The 27,871-nt window shown below is 42.5% G+C and overlaps 1 protein-coding gene across 6 annotated transcripts in view; it reads right to left on the bottom strand.

Annotated features, from left to right (window-relative positions):
* Positions 1-27,871, bottom strand: part of LOC147335252 (diacylglycerol kinase delta) — a 98,468-nt gene that overhangs the window by 7,175 nt on the left and 63,422 nt on the right. For 4 of the 6 annotated variants that reach the window (XM_086277149.1, XM_086277167.1, XM_086277186.1 and 1 more), the window contains 25 exons: positions 27,505-27,615; positions 27,316-27,396; positions 26,505-26,609; positions 25,768-25,900; positions 23,798-23,904; positions 23,528-23,653; positions 20,610-20,712; positions 20,190-20,349; positions 19,965-20,073; positions 18,743-18,882; positions 15,751-15,838; positions 13,886-13,977; positions 9,862-9,961; positions 8,529-8,594; positions 6,734-6,905; positions 6,525-6,650; positions 6,253-6,337; positions 6,057-6,164; positions 5,439-5,535; positions 5,203-5,310; positions 4,946-5,059; positions 3,490-3,624; positions 2,644-2,807; positions 1,613-1,718; positions 1,322-1,411 (listed from right to left, as the gene is read on the bottom strand). In XM_086277149.1, coding sequence (XP_086133275.1) covers positions 1,322-1,411; positions 1,613-1,718; positions 2,644-2,807; positions 3,490-3,624; positions 4,946-5,059; positions 5,203-5,310; positions 5,439-5,535; positions 6,057-6,164; positions 6,253-6,337; positions 6,525-6,650; positions 6,734-6,905; positions 8,529-8,594; positions 9,862-9,961; positions 13,886-13,977; positions 15,751-15,838; positions 18,743-18,882; positions 19,965-20,073; positions 20,190-20,349; positions 20,610-20,712; positions 23,528-23,653; positions 23,798-23,904; positions 25,768-25,900; positions 26,505-26,609; positions 27,316-27,396; positions 27,505-27,615 — 2,826 coding nt within the window. The remainder of the gene's footprint in view (positions 1-1,321; positions 1,412-1,612; positions 1,719-2,643; positions 2,808-3,489; positions 3,625-4,945; positions 5,060-5,202; positions 5,311-5,438; positions 5,536-6,056; positions 6,165-6,252; positions 6,338-6,524; positions 6,651-6,733; positions 6,906-8,528; positions 8,595-9,861; positions 9,962-13,885; positions 13,978-15,750; positions 15,839-18,742; positions 18,883-19,964; positions 20,074-20,189; positions 20,350-20,609; positions 20,713-23,527; positions 23,654-23,797; positions 23,905-25,767; positions 25,901-26,504; positions 26,610-27,315; positions 27,397-27,504; positions 27,616-27,871) is intronic. The other 2 variants (XM_086277158.1, XM_086277178.1) reach the window with 1 other exon arrangement.

Raw genomic sequence — 27,871 nt, 5'->3', positions numbered from 1 at the left:
TGGACATAGACCGAATACCAGCTGACTGTTTCTTGAAATAGTTCTTACCTAGTTTGGAGCTTTGTTTTGGATCATTTTCCTGTTGTGGGAGGAAACTGGCATCGCCACAGGGTATGGCTCGTGTTGAAAAATGGAGCAATATCCTCCCTTGTTTCAACAATAGTTTCTCTTACACAAACCTTCCCCCCCCCCCCTCTGCAACCAAACTATTGGATTTCTTCACCATGCTTTAAAGTTATTGTTGAGCTCCTCCAGCACCTATTTGTTCCGAATCTCTGTTCTGTTTTGACCACAACTCCTCAAACTTTAGATTAATGGGTCTGTAAGGCTGGTTTCTAATCTTCCTCCGTCCAGTGTTTGTGTTCTTTCCCCACAGTTTCCTTTTCCATTTATTGGCCAAAGTCAAATTAAGCTTTTTCCTTTCAACTCTGCCTAGAAGGCCATCAGGAAAATGTCTCATCATTACTGCTGACACTGAAACTAGTTATTTACGGGAACTGTTTATTGAAGGTGCCAGAGCATGTTTTCTCCAAAGGGAGTTGTTCCTTCTGGTCTTTGTTGAGCCATGCTCTAGTCTTTATTTCTTATCGGGTGTACACACAGGAAGAGCAATGAAAAAAAAGGTAACTTGTATCAGTGCCGAGCAAAATAAGCCAAATAAATTAACAAGCAGTTAAACTAATGTAAACTTTAAAGCCACATCCACACTGGAAGTGATTTGCAGCGATGTGGTGACCAGAAACTACCGAAACTGAATGAAATGCTGATTACGAACGAAACAACCACCATGATGGGACGTGAGCGGGACCTCAGATAACCAGGTAAGTGCCTGAAGCAACTTCCAGTGAGAGTGAAGGATATATGAAATATGATCTGTTAATAAATATATTGGAAGTCGCGATTACTCGAAAGTGACAAGCAATCTGCTTCAAGGAGCAAACTGCTTCCAGTGTGAACGCAGCCTCCTGACTACCAATGGGAATGAACTATACGCCTGACTGACTCATGACAGGGCAGAAGATTTGCTAGAGGGTTACCTACACAGTGAGATTGATCGTCCAGTAGCGACTAACACTCAGTATACAGTAGTCATATGCAGAGTTCTCATTTTATCTGCTCGTCTGCACAAAGGCTCACTGCGTTAAACTGTGAGATTTCCTTAAAGCTACAGCGAACACAAACTGAACAAACATGTTGAACAGCAGAAGCTGAAATATGAGATGGAATATCTGAATGGCTTCAGAGGAAATGAAGGGCCGAACGCAAACAAGGAGGGAAACAAAGAACGGAGAGACGAGAGGGATGAACGGCTGAGGCGTACCAGTAGTTTTCCATCGAGCAGCATCCTGGTCTCAGCCTGGAGGACTTTACTGCTGTTAACAATTTCCACTGCAGTGCTGCGACTCAGACACTGAGAAAAAAAAATAAATTCAAAAGTGACTGTTTTGAAGACATACGTCGTCCTCGAGGTGACATCACTGATGGAGTTCAGGTTAACAGGCTGCAAATTTAACAGCCTTTAAATTGACATGAAATCTGAGCATTTTTCTGAAAATCTGGTCATTTTGTGCCATCAATAAACTCCCATCTGCTCTCCGCCTCGGTGTCTTACCTCGGGGCTGGACAGTTTGGCCTCTGTGAGCACCAGGGCAGTGGCGTTGACTGCGTGAGCCAACTCCTGCTCCACCAGCTTGTGTGTCTTGGCCGCCTCGCGGATTCTGAGCGGGCACAAAGCAGGAAATGGTGAGAAAAACCCCCCAGAAAAGCACAATTATGGCCGCTGTAGCCTGTTGATACGTACCCGCCTCTGAATTTACTTTCTTTTATTGTCTATTATTGTATTGCCTCTTTCTCAAATATAACCGGAGCATCTTCTACTGTGCGCTTAAATTATTTGTAACACATCTCTCTTGAATTGAAATTCCCTTTACGAACGTTTCTCCACATCTGAGGAAAGTTTACAAATGTAATTAAAATATTTATCATCCTGAAAGTACGGCAGTTTTGAAACATAACCGAAGACATCATCATAAACAGGGCAAACTGAGACAGGACGAAGGAGCTGCAGAGGGACACTACTTGTTTGCAAATGTGAAAAAGATAAATAAAACAGCTCATCAGTGCAACGGAGACAAGCTCAACGCAAGTTTGCAAATAAGCCAGTTAATTGCGGTGGGATGAGGAAATTACCCCTTTATGGTCTCCACACACAGACGGATGCAGCTCAGTTAGACTGAGCTGTTTGCAATGTTTGAATGATATATTTTAAAATAATGTAGAGCGGGCATGGGGAACTCGAGGGCCGGTGTCCTGCAGGTTTTACATCTCACCCGGGTCAACACACCTGAATCAAATGATTAGTTCATTACCAGGCCTCTGGAGAACTTCAAGAGGTAATTTAGCCATTTAAATCAGCTGTTTTGGATCAAGGACACCGGCCCTCGAGGCCTGGAGTTCCCCCACCTTCGATGTAAAGAAGAGAGGAGATGTGTTTTTCAGTTTTAGTGCTAAATTTTTGTATTTTTAACATTTTCTTCTGACCACAAAACAGCATCCAGCTTTTAAAACCACTGTGTGGCGTCAGCACGCACTAATAAACTGTAGGACAGCTGAGACGAGAAGAAAATCTGAAGCGGTGCCTACTTGTTGATCAGCGTGTCGGCCACGATGCCTAGCTGCTGAACCTGGGCACACTCCTCCTCGGTCAGGTACTCCATGGACTGCTGGGAGTTAAGGCGGGGCCTGCTGGCGCGGTAGCTGTCGATCTTCCTCTTGTCCTCCCACGACTTCAGCGTGCTCTCAAACGCCTGGTTGTAAAGAGATCAATGTTCAGCCAAGCTAGTGCTGCTGAGCCATCTTTGAAAGAGAAGCCCATTTCAAACAAATCCAAGAGCCACCCGATGTCTGCTTTGAAGGAGTTCCCCTGTCAGTCACTGTGCGGTTTGTAGAAATAAATGTCAGGGTGCATTTCATTTCACGTCTAAGACTAATACACAACAGCAAAGACATCTTTTTAATCTCATGAAGGAGCAAAGGAAGAAAAGTGTTTCATTATGAATTTAATTTAAAAACTCGCCAATAATCGTGCCTCGAGCAGGCAACCAGCAGGGAAAAGCTTTACCCGACACATAACTGTCACTATTTCACTGAATAAAGCCGCATTTAGGGAGGATAAAACCAGCGAGCCAACTCTGTGGTGCTTAAGGAGGGGAAACCATGGAAACAAACTGCCCAAATGTGCTTGGCTCAAGAGAGCTCTCAGAGGTTTGAGCAGCATGAAGGGAGAACAAACAGTGGGTATGGATGTGATTTAAGAAATCCCAAAATAGAAAGACTCAACAACACGGGCAGAGCGCTGAGTGTCCAGCTGCAATATTTATGAAAGGAAAAGGGAGTATCTCCAGCCACTGCTGGTTTTAACATGCATGCCGCAGACATGGGTATGCAAAGTGTCAGGTGCAGGTTTTTTATGTGTGCTTCAGCGCTCACCCGGTCTCTCGTGAGCATCTGAGCGCGGTTCTTGTGGATGATCTTGACGATGCCGGGCGGCTGGATCCAGGCCTCTCCGTCCACCTGCACAGGAACCCCCTCCTCCCCCAGGATGGTGATCTTCACCTGGCGGCACTGAAAAGCGGCAGAGCAGAAAACAGCAGCTGTCAGATGCGGGGGTTTGAGTGCTTTTTATCAGCTAACCCCTTAAACTGACCTCCTCTGCCCTCTACTGATGAACACTGAGCAATTCATGTGAAAAAAACAGCAAGTTTAAGGGTTGGGGCTCTTCTTGCACGGTTGGATTTTATACCTCTTGACAGCCCTCAAAGCTCAGAACAAACAACTTCTGATTTTCCAAATCACCAAGGCCTGATAATTTGTACTAACCAAGAAAGCTCACCAGCCACAAAAAGATCCTTGTCATTAGTTGTAATTAAATTAGCAGGATTACCCAGCCAAAATAATTCATGATAACAGCACAGTGGAAATAATACCAGGCCTACTACGTTGAAGTGCCAAGGGCTTTAAATCCCTGTGAAAAACATCTGTTGATCGTTCAATTTTATTTATGTAGTGCCAAATCAAAATGAATCACCTCAAGGTGCTTTAAACTGTAGGGTAAAGATCCTGCAACAATTAAGAGGAAGCACTTAGCGAAAGTGGGAAGGAAAAACTCCCTTTTAACAGGAAGAAACCAGTAGAACCAGGTTCAGGGAGGGGCCATGACCAGAGTGAGTGAAAACAAGCAACAAGCTGGTTTTGGGGACGGTGGGCACCTGGCAGATCCCACGGATGCCTTTGAAAGAGGATGACAACAGCGAGAGGAAAAGGAAAGCTCGCCTTTATGTGCGTACAACCACAGGGGGAGAGTTTGGGCTGTGATCCTCCTCCAGTTATTGAATTATTGGTGCACTGGGACGCTCTTATTTAAAATAAATGCCAGTGTATGAAAATATCTTCGGTGTGTAGCTTATTCAAAGACTGTTTTGATCTGAATATACATTTTAGATTACTCAAGTTGCACATTCATGTAAACACTCTGACTCCATATAAATATTATAATTACTCCACGGCCTCCTTTATTATCCTTCATATGTAGATGACTGTGGAGAGTTTTTATTTATATACAGTAAGGAGCTGTTGGTTCAGAGTGGAAATTAAATATTTGCATCTGATATTTGTCTTTTATTGGTGCAGAAAGTGACGGGATTTGATTCCAGTTTGTTTTGAGTTGCTTCCTGTTATTAAAGCTCAACCTCTGATAAGAGCTGATGTGCAGTGTTTGCAGGTCCTGAAATCTTGTGGACTTTCACCTTCTCAGCCAACCTTACCAGTGGTTTAACTTGCTCGGTGTGTCCTTTTGAAGGCCAAACTAAGATGCTGATGTAGGGAAGAGGTTTTAAAAAGGCTCTGTCAGACATGTAGAGGTAAGCGTTCTATGTGTCTGTGTTACCTGTGCAATGCGATGGTGCTGCAGGTTTATGACTCTGGACACGGCCATCTGCATGCTGCCGAACACCGCCACCACCTCCAGCTTCTTATCATCAAAAGACGGAGCTCCAAAGTTCTGGAGGTGCAAGCGATAAAAATCAAACACCGTCAGATTCAAATTTAGATGAATTTGAAATGTAAAGTAAAAATTCTGATTTATTTTCTTGTCTTTTCTTTTTACTGAGAATGCTTCTGAAGGCCCGGTTGGACAACACTCACATTGTCCTCTTTGGTGCCTCCCCAGAAGTTGATACCGCCTGCATAGCTGGGGATGTTGAGGACAGCCAAGCCCTGCAGACTCGGCAGAGACATGGGAACCCCGTCACACTGTGGACAGAGGAGAGGAGATGCTTCAAGACGAGGAAAACTCAGCAGGTTTGCAGAAATCAGCTGACAGACATTTGTTTCCCTAAAGAAAACCGTTGGGTGTGTGTTCATGTACGCCTGCTTTTTACCTCCAGCTGAACTCTCTGCTCTAGGTTCTTGTACGTCTTCTGGACCAGCTCTTTGGTCCCCAGGACTCCGTACCACATCATGTTCTTGGTGCGACTACTGCAGAGGGAAAAGCAAACCAGTCAGGCCTGAGCACAATATGATAAACTGATGTGTTGCTTAACAAAGTGCAACTAAAAAACACCATAAAATCTAAAACTGAAGCAATTTAAGCAGAAATTCTTCTGCTGCTAGCCTTAGGTGGTCATTACTGGGGGAACTTTGTCATCTTGATCGGACGTTTCTTTCTGATATGCACCTTTATTTACTGGCATGACTGAGAATGTCACGGACTAGTAGGTCACATGTAGCGTAATGAACTGGGATTACTGTGGGCATTTACAAAGAGTGCAGTGACAAGATTGGGTGTAAGGTTGAACCCCACAGATTTGATGCGACTGACCCTGATGGATGTGTATTTATGGTGACACACAATTTAGAAAAAAAGCTAGAAAGCTTATTTTTATTGACTTGACATTGAAATAAATTGACTGTTTGAGGATTGTGCTTACACGTCATTTTGCCCCGTTGGCCCTTTATAATTAGGTTTGTGCGTCTGTGTGTTTGTTGGGGTTTTTTACCTGCATTTTTTCGGGTGCTCGTCTCTTTTGTTGTTGAACTCGAGGGAGATTTTGGCGTCCAGGCCGATGCCGAAGTAGTTGTTCATCACACACTTCTCTGAGCACTGTCTGTAATTATGAAGCATGCAGACGGTTTATTAATACCTGATTTTGTGTGAGTGTGTGTGTGTGTGTGTGTACTCATGTGTGCGCTTACACAGAGTCCTCGCTGAAGGTGACAGTGTTGAGGCTCTCTGGCTTCTCCAGGACGATGGGAGAGGTGGGACTCAAACTTCCTTGACCTGGATAGAACAGCGGTAATAGGAGAAGCGTCTTTAGATTGAAACTGGTGGCTTTTTTTAAGGAGTGAGGAACCTCCAAAGCTTTAAAGAGAAATCACTCTGTCCACTGCTTTGACTCTTTAATTTGCTAATGCATGAACTAAGAGCACTTTGGCGTGGCGCGTATCCCTGCTGTGATCAAACTTACGTGGCTCGGCGTCCTTCAGCTCCTCGCTGTTTTCTCTTTTGATGGAGGATGAAGACGACATCCTTTGGACCTGTGTGTGCCGGTTCTGCTCGTCAACCACTGACATGATGATAGACAACCGGTGAACTGCACGCAGCATGCTTGTATTTTACAAAATAAGCCAGCCCTGATGTTGTGCGCTAAATGACGAGAGAAGAACAGCGGCCTACCTTTCTCGGCCTGCTCGATGATCTGCCTGAGCGCCTTCTTCAGACTGTTCGCCCTGAGCATCAGCTGCTCTTTGGACCGGTACGTTTTGTCCTCCGATCCCGGCTCACTGCCACTTTCATCGTGGCTCGAGCCACCGCTCTCCTGGCTCGGCACCGTACCCGCCGGCACCACCTGGATGAAAGTACAAGTAAAAACCTATAAAACCTGTGAAATAGGCCCTGGGATGCTGCTGTTTGATGGCTTCTTTTGTGGGATTCCTGATATTATCCGACTTCTCCCATCAATCTGTTACATATTACGAGCAGCGGGAGCCCAGCATCACAATATCACCAAAGCAGCAGTGTTCAACCTGAAAACGTCTTCTCATTCATAATTTTTTACGATCCCTGCTTCGCAGCCCTCTACAGCGGCGCAACATCAGCGAGAGGCAGCAGTTATCATCCTTTAACGACAGAACTGCGGCTACACGCAGAACTTTGAATCAAAGGTAAAAATTCAATGCACTTCCCCTTTTACTGAGCAGAAAGTTTAAATCATGCTGACATTTTGAGGGCTGGGCTGTTTCTTCTAAAGCAATGACATCAATCTCTGGATAAAAGGCTCCACAGGGTGCAGAGGCACAGAAAGCTGGATGATGTTTTGCTCTTGAGCTCCCATGAGGAAACTTAAAATGTGTGCAAAGCCACCTTTTTCTTTTATACTTGACCTCATGTTTCAGACAGTCCTTAGTTTATCATTGCAATCCTTATTTTCTGTTTAGTTTGAATTCCTAGATACTGTATGTGTTTATTATTTGCAGTACAAATACTGCTTTGTTTGTTTTAGTAATTCGTCTACTGCGCAATCGTCAGTTCAAGACGACTGACTGGGAAGGGAGAGGCTATAATTAGGGGGAGACGACATTATCATGCATAATTATGAAGCAATCAATCATAAATATTAGGCTGTTTTTCAGTCTAAGCACTTTCATGAAGCAATAAAAATTAAAAGTATGGTTCACTTTTGAGATGAAGGCAGCTGTAATAAAAATGTTATTTATTGTAGAAAAAAAACTTCTGTTCAAGGTTACAAATAATCTTCTTGTGGCCTCTAGTAGTGGACTCATCTCTGTGTTTGTTCCACGAGATCTGAGTGCTACATTGGATACTGCTGACCACAATATTTAAATACATACATCAGAACATGCTGTAGGTATTACAGATACTGCACTTCAGTGGTTTGTATCATATCTATCTAACACACTCCAATGTGTTCATGGAGAGTCCTCTTCACACGCTGAGGTTAATTATGGAGTTCCACAGGGTTCAGTGCTAGGACCAATTCTGTTTACATTATACATTACAGATTATACATGCTTCTCTTAGGCAGCATCATCAGAAGGCCTAGCACTGCAGATGACACCCAACTTTATCTGTCCATGAAGCCAGATGACACACACCAATTAGTTAAACTACAGGAATGTTTCTACTCACTACTACTGAACTTTTAACATTATACAGATTCAAATGATGGTTGTTCAAGGACAGAAGGGAGCAAAGACATTTAAAAAAAGAAGCATTTATAAAGCCGTAAGGATAGAAGTAAGAATAAAATCAAAGTAGTGAAGGAACAGCGGTGGATAGGAGGTTACATAAGTGAGTCAAAACCTACAGGAACCCACATGCACGTTATTAAACTAAGTACTCTGTGGGAACTGTAAACATGATCTGGGTTCAGTATAACTGGTTGTGTTATGTCATTGTCAGTGTGGAAATGTTGGTGTGTTTGCACAGTTGTCACACTTGTTGTCATTACCTGGGCTTCAGCTTCCTCACTTAAGGCCTTGACGAGGGAATCGAGCTTCTCGTTGAGCAGCGCACACTGAGAGAGGAACAGAGAGGGAGATTTCCATTATCCGCATTGCTTTCTTTCTCACTTCAAAATTACACGAGTGCGGTGTAAATTTGGACATGCAGTACGCATCACTCTGAAATCGTCACTCTGTGAGGCTGCAGCAACACCTCAAACCAGCGTGAAAGCAATACTCGCTCTGATTTGGTGCTCGTGGGACTTTTATTTGGAGACTTGCGAGGCATCAACGCTGCTTCGCAGTATTTGGAAAAAGGCGGGTAAGTCAGAGGGTGGAAGCTTAAAAGATTTTTCTTAGTTTTTTAGAATCTTTTACGTCTCGAAGTGATTTTCTATGCAGAGACTCGAGCGGAAATGTTGTATTCAGGGGTTGTAGTCACGTGATTGTCATCTATGTGGCGTTAACTTGTCCACCATCAGGACAACAGACTGGATGCAAAAGAAAACTGCGTGCAACCAGCATTTGGTGAGTTGTGGTGAGCGTTTTCAGCAAACTACGACCAAAGCAGCCTTTTGGTGCAGCACCCTGTTTGCACCTGATTTCACCTAGCAACTGTGAACAACCTCTAGCAACCGTTTGCTAACTGGGAATGCATCAGACGGTCACTGACCGCTCTCTAAGCCTTTATATCTGAAGTGAGTAATACACCTGCTAGACATTAAACATGATTAAGGTAAGGACTCATTTACGGACTAGGATCTTGCCCAAGGATGCTTTGGCACGCTGCAGGAGGAGCTGGGGATCGACCCCTGAATTGGTAGAAAACTCACTCTACCACCTGAGTCGCCCTAAAATGATGTGAAAACTGGGGGTAAAATAACAAAAAAAACAGCAAGTGCATCCAACCCTGTTAGACTTTTGAGTGCGTAACACTAGATCAGACACAGCAAGACCTGAAATTTCTGAATTTAGATGTTATCCCGTCGTTGTATCCTATTAAGTCCCAAATAAACGAGAAGCAGCATGAAAATGATCAAAGCATGAGTGGGTTAGTGTTTTGTGCAGACAGCGAGGAGTGACTTTGACTCAGTTTTTAATCTTGCATTCAGACTTCCAGCTTCAGTGTCTCCATTTATTCTAATGAAGAGTCAAATAATTCAGCAAGAAGAAAACATGAACCGCCAAAGGCGCAGAACACTAAAGCAGGGAGTGATAACACTGAACCTTCAACTATATTTCACACTCTCAATTATACACACGCACACCTACACTTGCCCACTAGTTACTGTTATACAAGCTCTTACATAACCCACACGGCCGCACACAAAACCCATTTACCTTCTTTGCCATGGCATCTGCCTCCTCCTTGTTCTCCGTGGCTCTCTCGTACGCCTTCCCCACCTCCGCCACAAAATCATTCACCGTCCCACACAGAAATCTGAAAGGGGGGGACGTGAAGGTGAAGGTTAACGTGATTAACACAGAGAGTGAAACTAATTATACGGCTAACAGGTTTCAGATTGTGTGAGTCACTGTGCAGTTACTGAAGATTACACACACACACACACACACTCTTGTTTTATTGCCACCTACCTGCCTGTCAGCTACGTCGCCTCCACACAGTCACTATTTACTCACAGCTGTTACATTGCCGCTGCATGACTCAGCAGGGAGGCCTCTCCAAATTCTCACAGTCCTCGTCGTGCTTTTTAGCAAATATTGGATGCTGAAAAATGATCGCCTCTCGCCTTCTACAGAAACACGCAGTTTATGTCCTCCAGTGCTGCCCAGACTATTTATTTTACTTCTATATTAGATGTGTGGAAATTACACGTCTCATCGCACCTTTTTAATGAATTTAAGCGTCATCTTTGAAAGGTAAAGCTTGTAGTGCTGATGAATATCTATTCAGCTTCACCGGTGCTACAATCAATCACGTGCAATGGCTCAGCAGCTGCAGGTGACGCGCTAATAACGGTAAAGATGTCACTAAAGGATAGAAGATACAACTTTATCTGGAAGCTCTTTTTAAGGTGTAACTGCTTTTAAGCAGAACGCCCAGAGGCTCTTACAAGATGTTTGCCAGGTGGACAGACTGGTTTCTACTGTTCAGATTAGTCAGATACAGTTACTCCATAGATTATGCTTTTGTAAACTTTCTTCTCATAGTACTTTTATAGTGTAGCGGTTCACTTAATACACATATCATAGTACTTTTAGTCCCCCTAACATATATCTCTATGTATATCATATGTTTCTATAAAACAGCCACTATCTGATGTGTGATTAAAAAAAGGTCCAAAAACTTCATTATGTTTACATTTAGTAAATTTCTTGAAAGGGAAGTTCCTGTTTCTTCCTGTTAAAAGGGAGTTTTTCCTTCCCACTGTTGCCAAGTGCTTGTTCAAAGAGGATGGTTTGATTTAGAGCTGGGCGATATGAGATTTTTTCATATCACGATATGTTTTTTTCATTTCAGGCGATAACGATATCTATCACGATATAAGCCAAATAACTATATTTGTAAGATTTAAATGTGCCGTTGCTCACAAGTAAAATGTGAAATAATCAGCAGCTTGTTTTTATTTAAATATTTATTTCCCATAATAAGTTCAACAGGGTAGATGTACTTAAGGAACATGAGACTTTTTCAGATAAATAAAGGCAAATATTGCAAACTACACAAAAGGCAGCCGCTAAAGCGTTTAAGTTTCAAAATAGAACAAACAAAACAGACTAAATTGTCAATTCCACTTAGAAACAAAATATTAATTCTAAAAATAAATCTTAGTTTGTTTTACAGAAGAACAGACAAAACTGACTAACTTTTGTCAATATCAAATAAACTGAGAACTAAAAGGAAATTCTCAATCTCTCCTTGTATAGCTGAGCTTTTCAAACAGTTTTAACAGTTACTTTAGTCTGACAAAAGCCGAATGACGAATTAGCGCTTCCAGTCAGAGACTGAGGCTACGTCCACACGTACACGGGTATTTTTGAAAACGGAGATTTTCCGTTTTCGTTTTAAAAAATAATCCCGTCCACACATAAAGGCAGAAATGAAGGAAAACGCTGCTATGAACATGCCAAAGCAGCAGGTGGCGCTAGATTCCTAACCGTGCAGAAATGTTGGCCAATCAGAAGTCTAGAAGCCTCGGTGGGAAAAAGTAAACAAAGCTGCGGCATAGAAGCAGAACCGAGTCGTATGTGTGGAGGGACAGTAACTGTGTGTGTATGTAAGCATTTAAACACTGCAGAGAGTAGAATTAACAGTAACAGTATTGTAGAAATTCATTTCACCGAAACAATAACGTGGCGCACAGTGTGACCCATGCACCAGTTTATTGTATTTCCAGACTTGCTTTCGGCACATTTACAGTGCACGCTACTCTGTTTTTTGTCAGACTTGAAATAGCCGAAATACCTTCACACTACGGAACTTCTATGGCTCTTCCGTTCGACAATCTCTCCGGCGTTGGAACCATCATCTGTTTTCTCTTCGGTCACGCTCGGTTGATTTTTCTAGTCGGCACACTCATTTCCTCCATTACCCGCTGGCTGCTTCGCAAACAAACACACGTGCGGCTTGGCACTTGTGCTGTACGTAACAAGTCACGCGACGTGACGCTGCGGCTGTGATTGGTTCGGCTCTGCGCTACTTAATTTGGATTGGCTGAACTTTTTTTTTTATTTTTTTATTTTAAGAGGACAAGAGCGGCGAGGTCTATCGCGATAGCTTAATTTCTCTATCGAGTAAAAGTTATATCGCGATACATATCGTTATCGTTCTATCGCCCAGCTCTAGTTTGATTGTTAGGATTTTCTCTGCATACTGTAGGGTCTCTACCTAACGATATCAAACACTATGAGACCACTGCTGGTGTGATTTGGTGCTATATAAATAACTGAACTGAATCTTCCCTGCACACCTTGGACGTCCAAAAGCAAAAATCAACTTCTGTTTCAAACTGATCCAAATTTGTGTGGAGGATGATCACTTGCTGTCACCTCGGAGCAAGAAGGTCCTTGGTTTGAATCCACCACCTAGCACCTTGAGGAGTTTGCATGTTCTCCCCGTGGCTGTATCGGTTCTGTCCGGGTATTCTGAGCTCCTCCCACAGCCCACAGGGTTAACTGGCAAATCTAAACTGGACGTTTGCGTAACGGATGGCTGTCTGTCTCTCTGTGTTAGCTCTATGATCGACTGAGGACCTGTCCAGGGCGTACCCCGACTGTCACAGGGATAGGCTCCAGAGTCCCTGCGACCCTGAATTGGATAAGTGAAAGAAACTGACAGAACTGGGGTCTCTAGATATGAGATATTAGTTTAAAAGAGCCCAAAATGTTGCATTTCAGGCCCAACCTGCTGGATTCGCAATTTAAATGCGTTGCAGCCAGCATCACTGAGGCACAGCTAACATATATTCCGGTAACAGACTTCAAGGGAGAGATTTAAAAATCAAATCCACAATGAAAGAAGTCCAGAGGTGCATCAGGGGATGATCCTGAAGGAGAGACTAGCTTAACTGTAAACCAGGTGAGGTTTTAGATTTTTGTGTGCCAAATCCCAGAACTCTCTCGAACTTTCTCGTAAATCTAGCACACTTATTTGTCTCTACTGTCCCTGGCATGTTAGTGGGAGATCATTGTTAATGTTTAGAGGGCTCCATTAGAGTGTGACGGCAGGCTTACATTACTTACTCCTCTAATGGCTTCGCTGGCAGAGTGACATCCCATTTCTTCCATTAAGTCCCGGCCCTGTGCAGGAGCTCCACCAGACTCGTCTATGAGTTTTCACTGATAGTAAACTCAGGGTGAGAACAGCACCCAGCTGAACTCCATAAATATTATTTTAATGTCATTTCGTGCTTGAATTCTGTTCACACATCAAATCCTGTTAAAATTCTGTTTGCTGCATTAAAGTTTTTTAAAAAGAAGTTATTATTGTTATATTTCATGGAAAATCTGCTGTGAACGTGTCCTGAAAGTCCCCGAGGTGTTGTAAATGTGCTGCAGGTCTGAACTAAAATAAGCATTGTTTTAAAACGAGTCCTGCTGCACCGTTCCCCAAAGGGAGACGACTAATGCACTAATGCACTTAGGATGACCCCTAAACACTGATTCATCTGTCTCGTTCACTCAGACACGCTCGCACTCTCAAGTGTATGTGTGACCTCAGGATGAGAGCAAAGCATATACACACATTTAAAAAATACCAAGACAATCACTCGACATCCCCGTCTCATCGTCAGCCCCTCTCCCAGGCTTCATTCACCCATCATTATTATCCTTTACCCTCCCATCTACTACTTTCCTCCCCTCTTGTCTCATTTCTGAGTTTGGAAGCATTCGTGGCACGTACTTGGCAGAGGAAATGACATCACTGTGTTTGTCCGAGTCCAGGATCTTGGCGAGGTGGGAGGCCACGGAGTCTGCATACTGAGTGATGTGAACCTGAGAAGAAGAGAGGAAGGTTTCAAGTTAACAGAGAAACCAAAGAAACTTGATCTGTAGTTTAATCAAACGCTCTGGTTAATGAAGTGCCACAAGATATTTTTCTCTTTCATCTGGAAATATTAATTTACTGGTATTGGCACTAATTATGTGAGTTTAAAGGACCTAAGATGACATTTATTGTTTTTCTTTTTAATAGAGGCTGTAACCACTGACTACTAGCATAAGCCTACTCAGATCGTTTATTTTAAGATCTTTTTTTGAGAACTGAAGCAGCAAAATCATCCACTTTTGGGCAATATGGAACCCAAACTCAGTCCCCTAAAGATGATTAACATTATTATCTTAGATAGAATTAATTATCAGATTTAATGTAGCTAAGATTAAATTAATTTCAGTTTTATTTTGGCCAAAGATTTTGCAACTAGCAACAGGTCAGGAACATTATTTGGTGAGTTTCTCAGAGATGAGGTATGGGCAGAGGTTCACCACTTTGCAAAATAACTACATCTACAAACTGTGGAGCAATTGCAAAATAATCTAATTTGTGAAAGCTTTGACTGTCTCATCCACATTTCCTAACACCGTCAATCTCTGTGCGCAAACGGCAAGCCTGAATATGTTTTTTCAAATGGTACATTTTCTTAAATGCATGATTAGTACGGTATCTCTTGTCACAAGTGCCACATAAACCTGTGCGACTTCTTTTCACAGGTCATGTTTGACGTGACAAGGCATGAATTACCCGCTCGTATTACTCATCCATTCACAGGAAATTCAACTAAATTCATCTGCGTTTAAGAAAACGTCAGTCCAGGTTTGCAGTTTGTGCAACAAATCCTTCTGCAGAGCGGGCATGTACACTCCTGTGAAGAGGTGCACCTGATGATTCAAGAGCCCGCAGAGCTACCTTTAGCCTCAATGATGTGAAGTAAACGTTTACTGCTATGGAGGAATTGCACCTCACTCTTCTTTACGACCGTGTTTCAGTTCATTCATTTGTTTATGCACAGCTCTAATGTTTCATCAACTTGAGCTCTGGACTTTGACTGGACCTTCGCGACTTAACTGAGGCCTGGAGAGCAGTAACGTTGAACTCATTTTACATCGTGGGCCACATACAGCCCACTTTGAGCTTGGGCTCAACCCTAATAAGCTGTAAAGTTACAAAATTTATTCCCTCCTTTGTGTTTTCAAAAGCTGTCCCAGTAGGCCAGACTGGAGTCTTTGGTGGGCCAAAGTCTTAGATGAAGCTTTTGTGGGGTTTTCGCCGTTTCTCTGAGCATTGCACTCTGAGCAGGTAATCAAGAGCTACTGATGAGCAGCTCTCACCCTACTTACCCTCTGAATTCCTATAGAAGAGGTAAGGGTGGAGTTAGTCAATCCCCATTTATCACTCAAAAAACTCCAGTTTCTTTGGAATTTTACTGCAATGGCAAAATCATTTAGTAAAGAGGATTAATTTATGTGAGTGAAGATGATTTTAGCACGTTAACCACCATCTACTGCATATCTGGCATTTGAGAGGCAGCGCTCAGCTTGAATTGAAAACACAGAGCTGCCCTTTGTCGATATCACCGCCGCTCCCCGTGGTTTGAGTCTGATTGCTTTGGTTGCAGCTGCCAGGCTCAACTGATTCTCAGCGGATGTTTTCCAAAATAATTTCAGAGAGCTTGGAAGCTCAGCCATTTACGGTCACCATCTGTCAAGAGACAGACAGCCTCTTTTTTAAAAACAAAAACAAAAAAAAAGGAGCCGTGCGGGGTGATTTACCTGTAGAGGAGAATCGAGGCAGTCCTCTTCCTTCACTATCGGCGTCTGTTTATTGGTGGTGGGCACCTCGTATGTCATCACGCTCCATCTAAGGAACACAGAGTGATAAAAAAAAAAAAGAAAACCGTTATCAGATAATCACACAGAGATAAGACGCAACAGCCTCCTTATCCTGTTCAAACAGCAGGTCAATGAAGAAATGACCTGCAGTTCAAGGTGAGTTCAAAGAGAAGTTTGACCTCTGCTGCCTATAAAAAAGTTTACGTTATCATTTAATTTCACCCCAAAAGACGTCACAACTCGCAGCGTGTGGTAAAGCCTACACTGTCCTTTTACTCCAGAATAGTTTGTTTACTTGAATGAAAACCAAAAGACAAAATTGGAAGAAGCAGCCATCTGCCGTGACCGGTTGGGGTAGATGATTAACAGTTAAAGAAAACATACCCCAAACTCATGGGTGAAGCATGTAAGGCATTTTATCTCCCGTTTGCATCATCGCCCGCATGAAGAACCAGGAAGAAGGCCAACCTGAACAGTTACATTTACAGCCAGGTATGTAGAGTATGCTCCATCACTAAGATAAGCTTCAGGTTATTTTAAGTGACAATAAAGGGAGTGTCCAAATGCTGGCACCACGCACTGTGATTGGTTCTTTATAGTCCCAACGCCATTGGAAAACAGCGTAGATAGGATAGGGTCAATAGAGTCAACTCACGACATTCCTGGAGCCTGACAGTTTTTAACAGCAGGTCATAGGTGTGTGTGTCAGATTTTCAAAATAAAAGCCTTTGTTTTTCTCAATTGAATACACGTGCGCTTTAAAAATCTGTGAATTTTTTTTAAACATAAAAGCCTCATTTAATTCCAGGAAGTTATTGAGTTCACAAAAACGGTGTCTAATTTTCAAAATAAAAGACTGAGTATTCAATGAAAGCTACAAAGAGGCTTTGATGGTGGCTCTATAATGTAAAAAAATGAAGATACATAAAATATAAATAAATAAATCTGCCAAATCAAACATGAGGGTTACTCGCACTGTGACTTATAAAAGCCTTCTATTTAGCTTTGTTTTAACTTTTTACAACAAGTATGAAACTGCTCTCTCCCTTCAGCGTTTGAAGCCAACCTGTTTACCTCCAGCTCTTTAGCATCAACCTACAGACTGAGTCCGGCAGTAGCAGCAACCCCCCACGATTTCTCCAGAATCACACATCAAACATAAGGTCCAGGGCCCAGAATCGGTCCCCAAAAGGACTCCCATCTGGCCCACTGGACGAGTTTGGAAAATGTGGAGGAGTGAATAACTTTGAGTTTTATCTGTATTTTCATAACTTCTACAGATAAGAACCTCCCCCATGGTTATTAATACTAAACCAATGTAATTAAGTAACTGTTTTTTTTATTATCTACTGTAAAAATTTCTGATGGGTACAGTGGTTTAATTAGATAAATAGAAATCGAATGGTTTCTGTGAGTTAATAAAAAACCTTGTTATTTATAATTACTGTCCAATGACATGCTACCGATCTTTCTGTCCTTTTACACATTTATTTCTTACAACTTAAGCCGAAAGAGCCTTGTTGACAGACTTCTTTCATTTACTACAGCAGCATTTCTTTCTCATGTAAACAACCAAGACGTAGTGTTGGGCACAGCCATTAAAAGTTTTAGGTTTTACTGGTTCGGCCCACTTAAGATCAAAGTAGTTTGTATGTGGCCCACAATGTGAAATGAGTTTAACTTTCCTGGTCTAGTTCGTTTACTTTAGTAAAGTTTAATATATTTGCTCTTTATTAAAGTTTATCCATGTCGTGGCCCTTACTCCTTCTATTACAAATATTTTACTTTGTTCAAATCATTCATTATAACTCTTTACTTCCTTATTATTTTGCAGATTTTAAAATCCAAATCCAATTTTTCCTGAGCTTAAACGCCACACTCTGTGCTTGATATTCCAGTTTTCCGATCACGTATTCAGTTTTTTGGTCGTGGCAGCACCTCTGAGCGACAAGTGAGCCTCACAAGGAAGTGCTAAAAACTGCAATTCCACTCGAGGCTGAAAAGTCACAGACTCCCACGTTAAAATGCCCAAATCTGCAGCAGAAATAAACATGTTTACAGACATCATTAAGTAACAGCTGTGCCAGCACAGGCAGCCACTAGCTGTCTGCTGGATGTCACGTTAGATAATTGGAGCCACTGGACCTCTAGGCAGTGTGGCGTTGGACCCTTCTGGAAAACTTTTAATCTAATTATCTGACAAAAATGATGACCTACTCTGTGGTTAATTGTGCTATGAGTCAAAATCTTAAAAATAAGGTGCAAGTAGAAGCGGACATTTAAGAGGTCACTGTTGGATTGTTTAAAATCGCTGAGGCTAAGGAAGGCTGTGTTGGATTCACATGATGGCACACGGGGAGAAAAAAAGCTCGCTGCGGCTCATTTTCTGGTTTTAATCGGCACCATTTATGGCAAATATGAAAAGGTGGTTTCCAACATTCTGTGAAGCTCGGGGGCTCTGTATGAATTTGTCTGTGCACTCAGTCCGTTTCATTTTGTGCCCGTCGCTGGCTGAACTCTGTGGCATTAAAAGTTTTAATTTTTAATTTTATAAATCTTTCTCAGGAGTGCAGACAGAAATGAATAGCCTGTAGTACTTTTATTTAATTCTTTTTATTACTTTTAGTATCACCTGCTGCTGTCTGCAGCCCTTCAATGAACCTAATGAAGCGAAATATAAAAACCTAACAGGACCAGATCTGTTTTTCATTAATCCGTTCATCTGGGACATCCTCCTCCAGCAAGTTATTTCAAGAAAACACCGTGAACATCTCTCGTCTCACAACCCAAACAAATAAATTAAACTGCACTTACAGTGCACTAGCAGTAACAGCTAAAAGCACTTCAGTCTGGACCTTTAAATTCAGAGGACTTTTACAGGAGCCAACCCAGCTGAAACCAAAGTTTCCACCCTCACTCCCTCTGGTCTTACCGATCCAGCATTTTGGTGGTGGCTCTCTCCAGCTTCTCCAGGATCTGTAGGAGCTGAGCGTCATCGTCGCAGAGGCCGCCCCAGCCCAGAACGCGAGCCAGGTCGTTACCTGTGCCCAGAGGCAGCACGCCCAGCTGACACTGCAGACACGTGGAGAAACGAGAAACTGATGCAAAGTACAGAACAATAAAAAGCAAACAAACTGATGACTACGACAAAGCTCACTGCAATGGCTTAGTTTTGCACTACATCTGTCTTCTGGGACATCCTCACCCTTTCCTGTGCTTAAAAATATACTTAGACGCCCAATAACATTTGGCTACATGTCTTTGATTTGTTTTAGCTTAAACTGCCTAGCTGCTGATCTGACATGACTTTGACGAATTTGGGGGTAGTCCTCTGCCTTCTTTATTACATCCACTTTGTGCAACGTACCAAGAGCACTGATAGTGAAACAGCCCCAGAGCACGATGCTACCATCACCATGCTTGGCACCACCGTGGCTGCAGTGCTGCTGTCTCCAGAGGGCACTGGGCATGTGTATATTTGTCTTATATTTTAAAATAATTAAAAATCACCATGACATTCATTCCCAGGATGAGTGGATATAAACTTCTAACCACACCCGTTGGCCTGACAGCAGCAGACAGAAAAGTGATGCTCATTTAGCGCCGGTAATAAACTGTCTGTAGTTAACTTCTCTGAGAGGTTTGTTTCAACTGCAATGTTAAATGATCAACAAATCTATAAAAATCATGCTGAGGTTACAAAAATTCTGACTCCTTGATTTGTTCATCTAACATCTTAAAGCTGATGCTGACTTAAGCGGTTAATCTTATTCATTTAGCCTGGAACAAAACTGATTAGACGTGGCACTTTATATAAAATTAGTATTAATTTAACATAAAAGCCATGTTAATCTGCCACAACATCAATTTATGTGAAATTAATTTAATAAAATGAATGAATTAGTTCAGCTAAGGAGGCTGTGTTGCCCTTCTCTCTACCATGAACCACTCCCTCTCCAGTCAGGATCAATGTTATATTAGACTTCGATTATAGACTCAAGTATGTAAACTTGGCTTATTGTTGGTGTTTCTTCTGAAAGCACCTTTCGCCAGCATCAAGATTAACACAACAACAGGTATCTCGCTGCTTTCTCCTACCCATCGGCGTTACATCATCGGCAACATCCACTCCTCCTCCTCCTCGTTGTTCTCACCTGTTTATGGAGGTTGAGTTTATCCAGCTCTGAGAGCACCCAGCCCACGCTGCCATCTCCTCCGCACACAAGAATACGAAATGTCACAAACTTCTGGAAGAGGCGCAGGCTGAGGAGGAGAGAACGAGAGGCAGGTGTTTACAGAGAGCAACACTTATTAAATGTTCTACTGGAGAACGACCCGTAGATATTACAAGGACTCAGAAAGAAAAAGCTCTTAAATACCCGAGCTCTGGCCCTCCGTTCATCAAGTCAAAGACCTGCGCTGGGTTCAGAAGCTGCTTGAACTTGCGGAGGAACTTGACCCCCTGGTTGTCCCCGCTTTTAGAGTTGACCAAGACCAAAAGAGGGCTGGAGCAGGACGCCGAGGTGGCCTTCCAGAAGCCTGTAAACGAGCAGAAATGTTTGTATAGCTCACAGCGTGGAGTTCAAACGCCACTGGGACCGTGTTCAAACTGTAAACTGCTGATGATAGATGCACAAATTCCAGGGATAAGGGTTAGTAACTTGGAATTACAAATTGTCAGTGTCAGTAGAAAAAGCCAAGTCAGGCTAAGTCACAATTTCATTACATGACTGAACTTTAAAACCTACTGTAAAAGTAATACTGTGTGTCCATGTGGGTGGGAGTAAGAGGTGTCTCACCGTCTGAGTCGATGCTGTTAAGTGCAGTTGGAGGGATGATGGACACTCGACATTGGCCCAAGGGACACACCTTCCCCATTTGTTCCTTACAGCTGTTATGGACCTGTGAACGCACATGCACACACACATACAGAGTCAGTGGTCTCCAGTAATTCTATATTTCAGTAGAAGCAGAAAGGTCATTACATCCCTCTGAAACCCACCAAAATGCCAGTTCTGTAACCTTTACAAATGCCACTGTGATTCATTTGAGTGTGCGAGCCTGTGTATGCGCGTGTGTCTTTGTATACCGAGGATCAGACTTTGCATTATGTGTGCCCGTTTGGCCTGAACGCTCAAAAAACACAATGCCGCTCTTGCTAAATGGAACAAGAGGATAGAGTAAAGCTACATCTCTCTGTGTGTTTGAATGCTTCCACTGGACTTTTCTGTTTGACTACATCAGTGTTTCAAAACCCACTACAGTAGAGCACAAACATAATAAAAGACAGGCTCCTGTGTACTCCTGCAGAGCGGCTGTTTCAGGCTTTCCAGCGCGATGCTTGGGCTGGTCTTTTGGTGTACACTGGGTGAAATGACACTAATCCATAATGTGAGGGTAAGTGGTTATAGTGCAAACCACATGGGTAAAAATGCACTCAGCAGCCCGATGCTCACTTCAGTAATTTCCCAGTTATCCCAAATCAACTCCCAACTCATCTCATCTACTGACTGAAGGTTGGAGGTTCGATCATTGGGGAGGATACTGAACCCCAAGGTCTCCTTCCAATGTTAGTTAGTAAGTGTAGTGCTTGTATGAATGCATGATTAAGGCACATAAAACGCTTTGAGTGCACTAGTAGAGTGGAAAAGAGCTAAATCAATCAATCTGTTTACAGAGTCTCCTGCCTAATTGTACTGTTGCACTTAAGTAATGGGAACTGTATTTCACGTTAAAACATGTGGAAGAACTATATTAAAACTATATATATGCACACTCTGGTTTTACTCTAGTTAATATTAGAGCTGCAGTTTCATACTTTCTTTGCCACTTGGGGACAGACGGTATGGACGCAGCTCTCAGGTCAGAAAGCGCCTTAAACCTGTATTTTCTCTGAAGGCCAGCAGATGGAGATAGCTGTGACTGGAAAAGACTTTCTGTCCTACTGAGGTTTCTCATGGGATGTCATACGTGCTTCGCTTAACAGTTGGACGTGGTACAACACTCAGTTGCTAGGGAAACTGGCTGGCTTATTCCCCGACTGGCTGGTGGTTCATGGAGGTTTCTGCGTCTTACTAGTTGAAATCGGTTGCAAAGAAGGTGCCACACGGTTGTAGTTTTTCATGTTTGCCTGCAAATACTTGCTAACTACTAGTCCACTGGTAGTTAAATTTGAAGAAGTGAAGTGAAGAAGGTTCACTTTCAAAGTAAAAGTTATGCTGGTTGCACATTTCAAAGAAAGCAACTTCGAAGGCAAACGGTCTCCATTTCTGATTTCTGTTGCACATCTTACTGTGTTTGTGTACGAGCCCATCGCCGACTCGTCTGCAGGCCTGTGGGATTTAGCATTTATATTCCCAGCCACTGCCATCAAATTTGATTAGTCTTCCTGTTTGTTCCACTGCTTTCTGTTTTCCTTGTTTGTTTGGACTAGACTCTTGAAAGAAAAACAGCAGCCAAAGGAACTGACGAAAAGAAAAACCAAAACAACCCCATGGGCAAAGAAACAGAAATCACTTGTGTGGGGACATCGTAGTAGATTGTTCTACTACGATGTCAATATTTCTCACTTGTACAGTCGGGTCTAGTACATCACAGCTACTGCAATAAAAAAACGAAACGTTTCTGGCTGTAAAACCAGAACAATGGGCTGAAAGGCAATAAAATGCTCCACGGATTTCAGGGGCATCTCTCTGTAAAACTTTTACATATTCTTTTCTATTAGGCAAGATTATTTTATCCATTTTATACGTGGAAACATTACAAAATAATGGTTTAAATGAATTTAAAAGCATGAAAAATTAACTAAAACGTCTACGTATTTTATGCAGAATTTGAAGGACTTTAATTTTATGTTAAGATGCACCAAGTGCTGTTGGTCCTTGTGCCACTTTCTTTGCGGGATTATAACCAGCCTGTCAATGCCCTCCTAAATATTATTAATACTCCAGCGCACACAAAAAATGATTCTCCACATCGTGCTTGAGGCGGTCGAAGCGTCGGGTCAGTTTCAGCAGCCCTGCAGCTGACAGGAATTTATCAGCCCCTGTTCCATTTCTCATTTTAACTTTCCTTCCTATTCCTCCTCCCCTCGGGGATCTCTGCTGCCAATCTATGTGCCGTCCCATTAGTCTGATGACTCTGCTGAACTTCTCAGACCTTGAGTCTTCGGAGGAGGTGAGAGCGGGAAGTCAAGGACAATAAAAAGCTCTTGGTTGTTTTTTCCAGAGAAGTGGGAGGAGCGTCTCATGTGGAGAATCACAATTTCCTGCGCATGAGTCAACATGTCCCAAGGGCAGACAAACAAATAAAGGGATAATTGAATCTTATGAATTTATCTGAATTTGATCTCTCTGTTCTGTACGGAGCCGCTCACACGGTTCCAGATAACGAGACGTGTATCGTGCTTAATGAAAACCCTGCGTTCATATTTAAATGTGACAAATGATGCACTTTTATTTTGCTGACAACATCACTTCCCGAATTACCTCCATTATTGGATGGAGCTGCTTTGAGTCTGTTTGCATCGCACACTTTTCCCAGTGCACCCCTGCTATGACTCCATTTCCGTGGGCATCGACGCATTCGAATGACAGAAGTTCAAATAAGAAAGGCTGGAAATAACGCTCAGCTAAAAGCAATGCCCCAGATAAACACTAATATTGATTCAGCGTGACAGTTTTTGATGGGATGGAGGCTAAACTCAATCCACACTTACGATAGCCTTGCACCAGAGGCAGCGCCAGTCCTGCAGTCGCCTCACGCTGCCACAGTTCTTATCACACACCACACATTTGGCGCTGACGGGCAGATTGCCTTCCAGCCACTGGTGGGGCATGGACACCTGGAGGGAAAAATAAATAAACAAAGCATATCAAATGAAGCCCTTCTGCTCTAAAGACATCAAACCAAAGGTATGCACATCAGGCAAAATAATTTGCATGAAAACAAAACCAAATGCAACTCGTGAGTAAGCCTCGGCTCGTACCCCATCCTCATCCTCAATGATGTCATTTCCTATGGAGGCTAGCGTGGTCCACTTGCAGTTGTTGGTGGAGCGAACAGCACATCTCTTGTGAGCCTTGAACTTACAAACTGCAGAGGATAGATGAACAAATATCATGTCAGACACACTGGAAGTCTCCACTTTTATCCTCTTCTATTTGGGTGAGTGTATGATGTAAGCTTCCTGATGGTCACAGTGTGTGACTGTACTCCTGATAGAGCTGTGTAAAACTATGCGATAACATGATGAGACAGTGTACATATGGACTGGAGAGCAGCTGGAGGGGGTGCTAAAAACTGCAGCTCCTCTAGTCTGAGGCTGCTCTAAACGAGGGCTGGTCCCCATAGACTCCCATGTTAAGAGGCACAACTTTAAAGCAAAGACAAACATGTTTGCAGCCTGCTGCAAAACTCAGTTTTAGTTGGAAAGCATGTGCAGTATAACGTGGTTTTTGATGCTTAAAGTTATCAATTGGGGCGTGGCCTCTTTGAGCGACAGTCACAGTTAAAGCACTAAAAGCTCGTTACAGTCATCTGCACTTTTGGTCACTGAAGCTCTGATATTTTATTTCTGTGTTATAGGTTATAACAGCTATCTGTGCTATAGCTGACATGCTAAGGCTCTTTGAGGTGGCTGCTGTTGTTGTGAATTTTATATAAATGATATTTAAACTGAGTCCAAATATGGTCACTACAAGTTAAACAAAAAAACTAAGCAGGGATCCACAAGTTCAGAGGTGGTTACTGCTTAATTACTGCTGAGTTTTGCCATCATTTAGATACAGTCTATGGTAAATGTACTGCTGGGTTTTTAAAGCACGAGAACAAAATTAATCTGAAGCAAGGACAGTGGGTCGACTAATTAGAGTTAATCAGTTAATTTCTTTGTTTTACCTAATCAACTTCATATTAGGGACCAAATTAAAATAAAGTGTTACTTAAATACCTGTAACACTTTCTTTCTTCAAGATATGTTGTGCTGAAATTAAACAAAAGGAGCCCTCAGGTACTAACATGTTCTCTGAGAAGAGAAATTCTCTTTAATGGTAATTGGAAACCTGCAGCCTCAATCACACAGACCTTGAGTCTAGTGATACCCTGGCAACATGCAGTTGCTAGGGAAAAACGTGTTTTTCCTGATCAGTTGGCGGGTTGTTGTTAGCAGTCGCTGGGTACATGGTGCTTTTACTTTGAAGGAGACTGGTCTCCTTTTCTAGTTTCTTGGACTTTGAGGTCGACATACATGGATATTTTGGTAAACCTAGATTTTTGTGTGTTTTGGCCTTTCTTGCACGTGTAAATGCCGTTGTTTGTTGGATTTTGAGCTGCCGCTTAAGGGTTATATGGCGACCTGCTGCTCTGGCATGATCTTGATAGACTTTGAGGTGGTTTTACGCATTTTAATGTTCACTGAGATATTTTTCAAAATAAGCTCTTAAAATCCTGTCCTCTTCAGAAATTGTTCCGTCTTCCTCCCTTCTAAACCCCCAACCGCAGATGGCTGCTCCTCCTGGTTCTGCTCAAGGTTTCTTCCTGTTAAAAGGGAGTTTTTCCTTCCCACTGTCGCCAAGTTCTGGCTTACAGGCTGTCGTTGGATTGTTGAAGTTGTCTCTGAATTACAATTGAATGTGTTGAGTGGATTTAAAGTATGTCTGTAATCTGATTTTTACCCCTGATATGAGAGGTGACGTACTTTATACAACTGTCTCCAGTTGTATCACAAACCTGTTAAGCAACCATTGTCACAGTGCAGGAAAGAGCTTTAAAGCTACTTTATTACTGCATATCAAGCGCAGACAAAGAGAACGCTGGTGATGTAATTTTTCTTGTTAGACCAAAAATGGTAGGATTGTTTCTTAGAAATTAATGCATGAGTGACTCGACGTTCCAGTGACTTCATATGAGTGAGCGCAAGAACACAGATGCAGTGTGTGTGTCCATGTGTCTACGTGCCTTCACAGGACAGGCCGTGGGAGGTGACACCTGGCAGCGCCTCTCTGCAAACGTTGCAGAAGGTCGGTCTGGCGTGCGAGCAGGCGTACCAGTTGTGCATCCCGGAGAAATGCTCCATATTAAACTGACTGGCCTGGGGGGGTGGGAAGGAGAAACATTGAGGTTGAAACGCGTCAGCACTTCTCTACACAAGAGGAAACACAAAAGGACAAAAACGAGAACTTTCCCGGAACTACAATTAAAAAAAAATAACTAGGCTGGGGTAGGAGAACGATGGCTGCACAATTCATCACCTGCTTAAAATCACATCACATGAATAACTAGAGATGAGAAGGCAAAAATTGAAACCCCAAATTAACTTTTATAATAAAAAGCCTAGGAAGGCCAAAAATCAAAGAGAATATAAGCTCATAAAAAAAAATCAGAGCCTCCACTTTATAACCAATTAAAGAGGAGGCTTGGTTTTATGAGGACATCAATCGGTAGGCAAAGAGCTGAAATGAGAGGCAGATAAAAAGGAGACGAGAAGATGTGAAGGTGGATCATTTATGTGAAAAACAGATGCAAGAAGAACTGAGCTGTGAAAGCCTGGTCTCATCAAAATTAATTACACACTCATGACTAGCTATTATCTAATGATAATCAGTTTGGCCCAGTTTACTCTCACGTCAGCCAGGAGAACGAAGGATGGGGCTGAAACATAACAAGAGCCCGACACAGAGATGAGAAGCACCAACCTCGTAGGTTTCCCACTTTTGGACGGATTTCAGCGCCGTGATCCAGTCCTCCATTTCCTTCCTGCTTTCAGCGCATAACATTAGTTTGCGAAATGGAGTGATCACCTGAGAAAGAAAGAAAGTGGAAAGCTTAGAAGAGAGCAAAAAACTTGACTCCAATCTTTGAATTTCTTGTAGTTGTTGAGCAATATGGCATGACAGGCTAATGGAAGCACCAGCTGTTCTTCAGATATATGTCCCCAAATAAAATTCTGAATTAAACAAACTTATTAGAAGTTATCAATCCTGAAGTTAATTAAGCCTGGTATGAAGACGACTTTTACTTTTAAGACGAATGTTCTCTGTTTCCGGATTGCGTCGCTCTTTTTCAGGTTTCTACTGCTTGGTGGTTAGCTAGCAAGCGTGCGCAAACAAGTTGCCGTCTTCAGTGCAAACTACGGGCAGTCTCCTAGAGACCAAAGCAATCAGAAGGTTTCTGTGCAGCTCTGTATACCCCTTAAGTTCAATTCCTACATTTTGCTTTAAACTTTTTTATAAGCCAAAATTAACATTACCTGTTATATTAAAGTGAATAACAAACACACCTTGCTAACCAGACAAGCTAACTTAGCTAACTAAATTAGCTGATTAGCAGTAATCTTTTACACTAAAAAACAGCCATGTCACCACCAAATAGCTGAGCTGGCATCCATTAAAATGGTCTATTTCTGACCTAGCATTAGTCCATGTAGGCTATTTTGTCATAATTTGCCCTTAGAAAAGTTTTAAAGGGCCACCTTGTAGTCAATTATAAGGCCTGTCTTGGGCTTACTGTGAAACTGTTGTTGATGTTCTTGGTGCTGGTCTCAGCCACACTGGCATCTGATAGGTCCACTTCATCAAAAATTAGGGACTAATGGGAGAAAAAAAACCCATCAGCTTATTTTTTAGCCAGTTACATTTAAATAAAAATGTTACAGTTTAAGAGCTACGGCGGTAAAACGATCACACAGTTCTGTACCTTGCAGTCTTTGGCATAGTAGAGGGTCCTCCCTCTGAGTTTGAAGTACCTCCTCTTCCACCTCTGGAAGGAGCTTGTTTGCTTTAACAGGATTCCCTCCTTCACACTTTTCTGTAGTGAGAGAACAGAGACAGAGGGGATAGAAGGAGAGGAGGAGGAAGATAAAACAGACGTTAGCGCATCCAGAACCTCTGAATATCAGCCGTGACAGCTATTCTTCTCGGAGTTCACACGTAAACAGAAGGAGATCGGTTTGGATAGTGTCACTCAGATGGCTTGCTCTTGTCAAACAAAGACAGAGCTGCACACATGAGCAGAGCGGTGTTGACTGGATCTGTCACGATAAAACAGAAGCATCAGCCCAAAG

Source organism: Aulonocara sp. 'chitande type north' Nkhata Bay, linkage group LG3 (assembly GCF_057382095.1).
Source record: "Aulonocara sp. 'chitande type north' Nkhata Bay isolate Kocher_YH1m ecotype deep benthic linkage group LG3, A_spYH_male_GT1.1, whole genome shotgun sequence".
NCBI lineage: Eukaryota > Metazoa > Chordata > Actinopteri > Cichliformes > Cichlidae > Aulonocara > Aulonocara sp. 'chitande type north' Nkhata Bay.
This window is presented reverse-complemented; position numbering and strand designations above follow the sequence as displayed.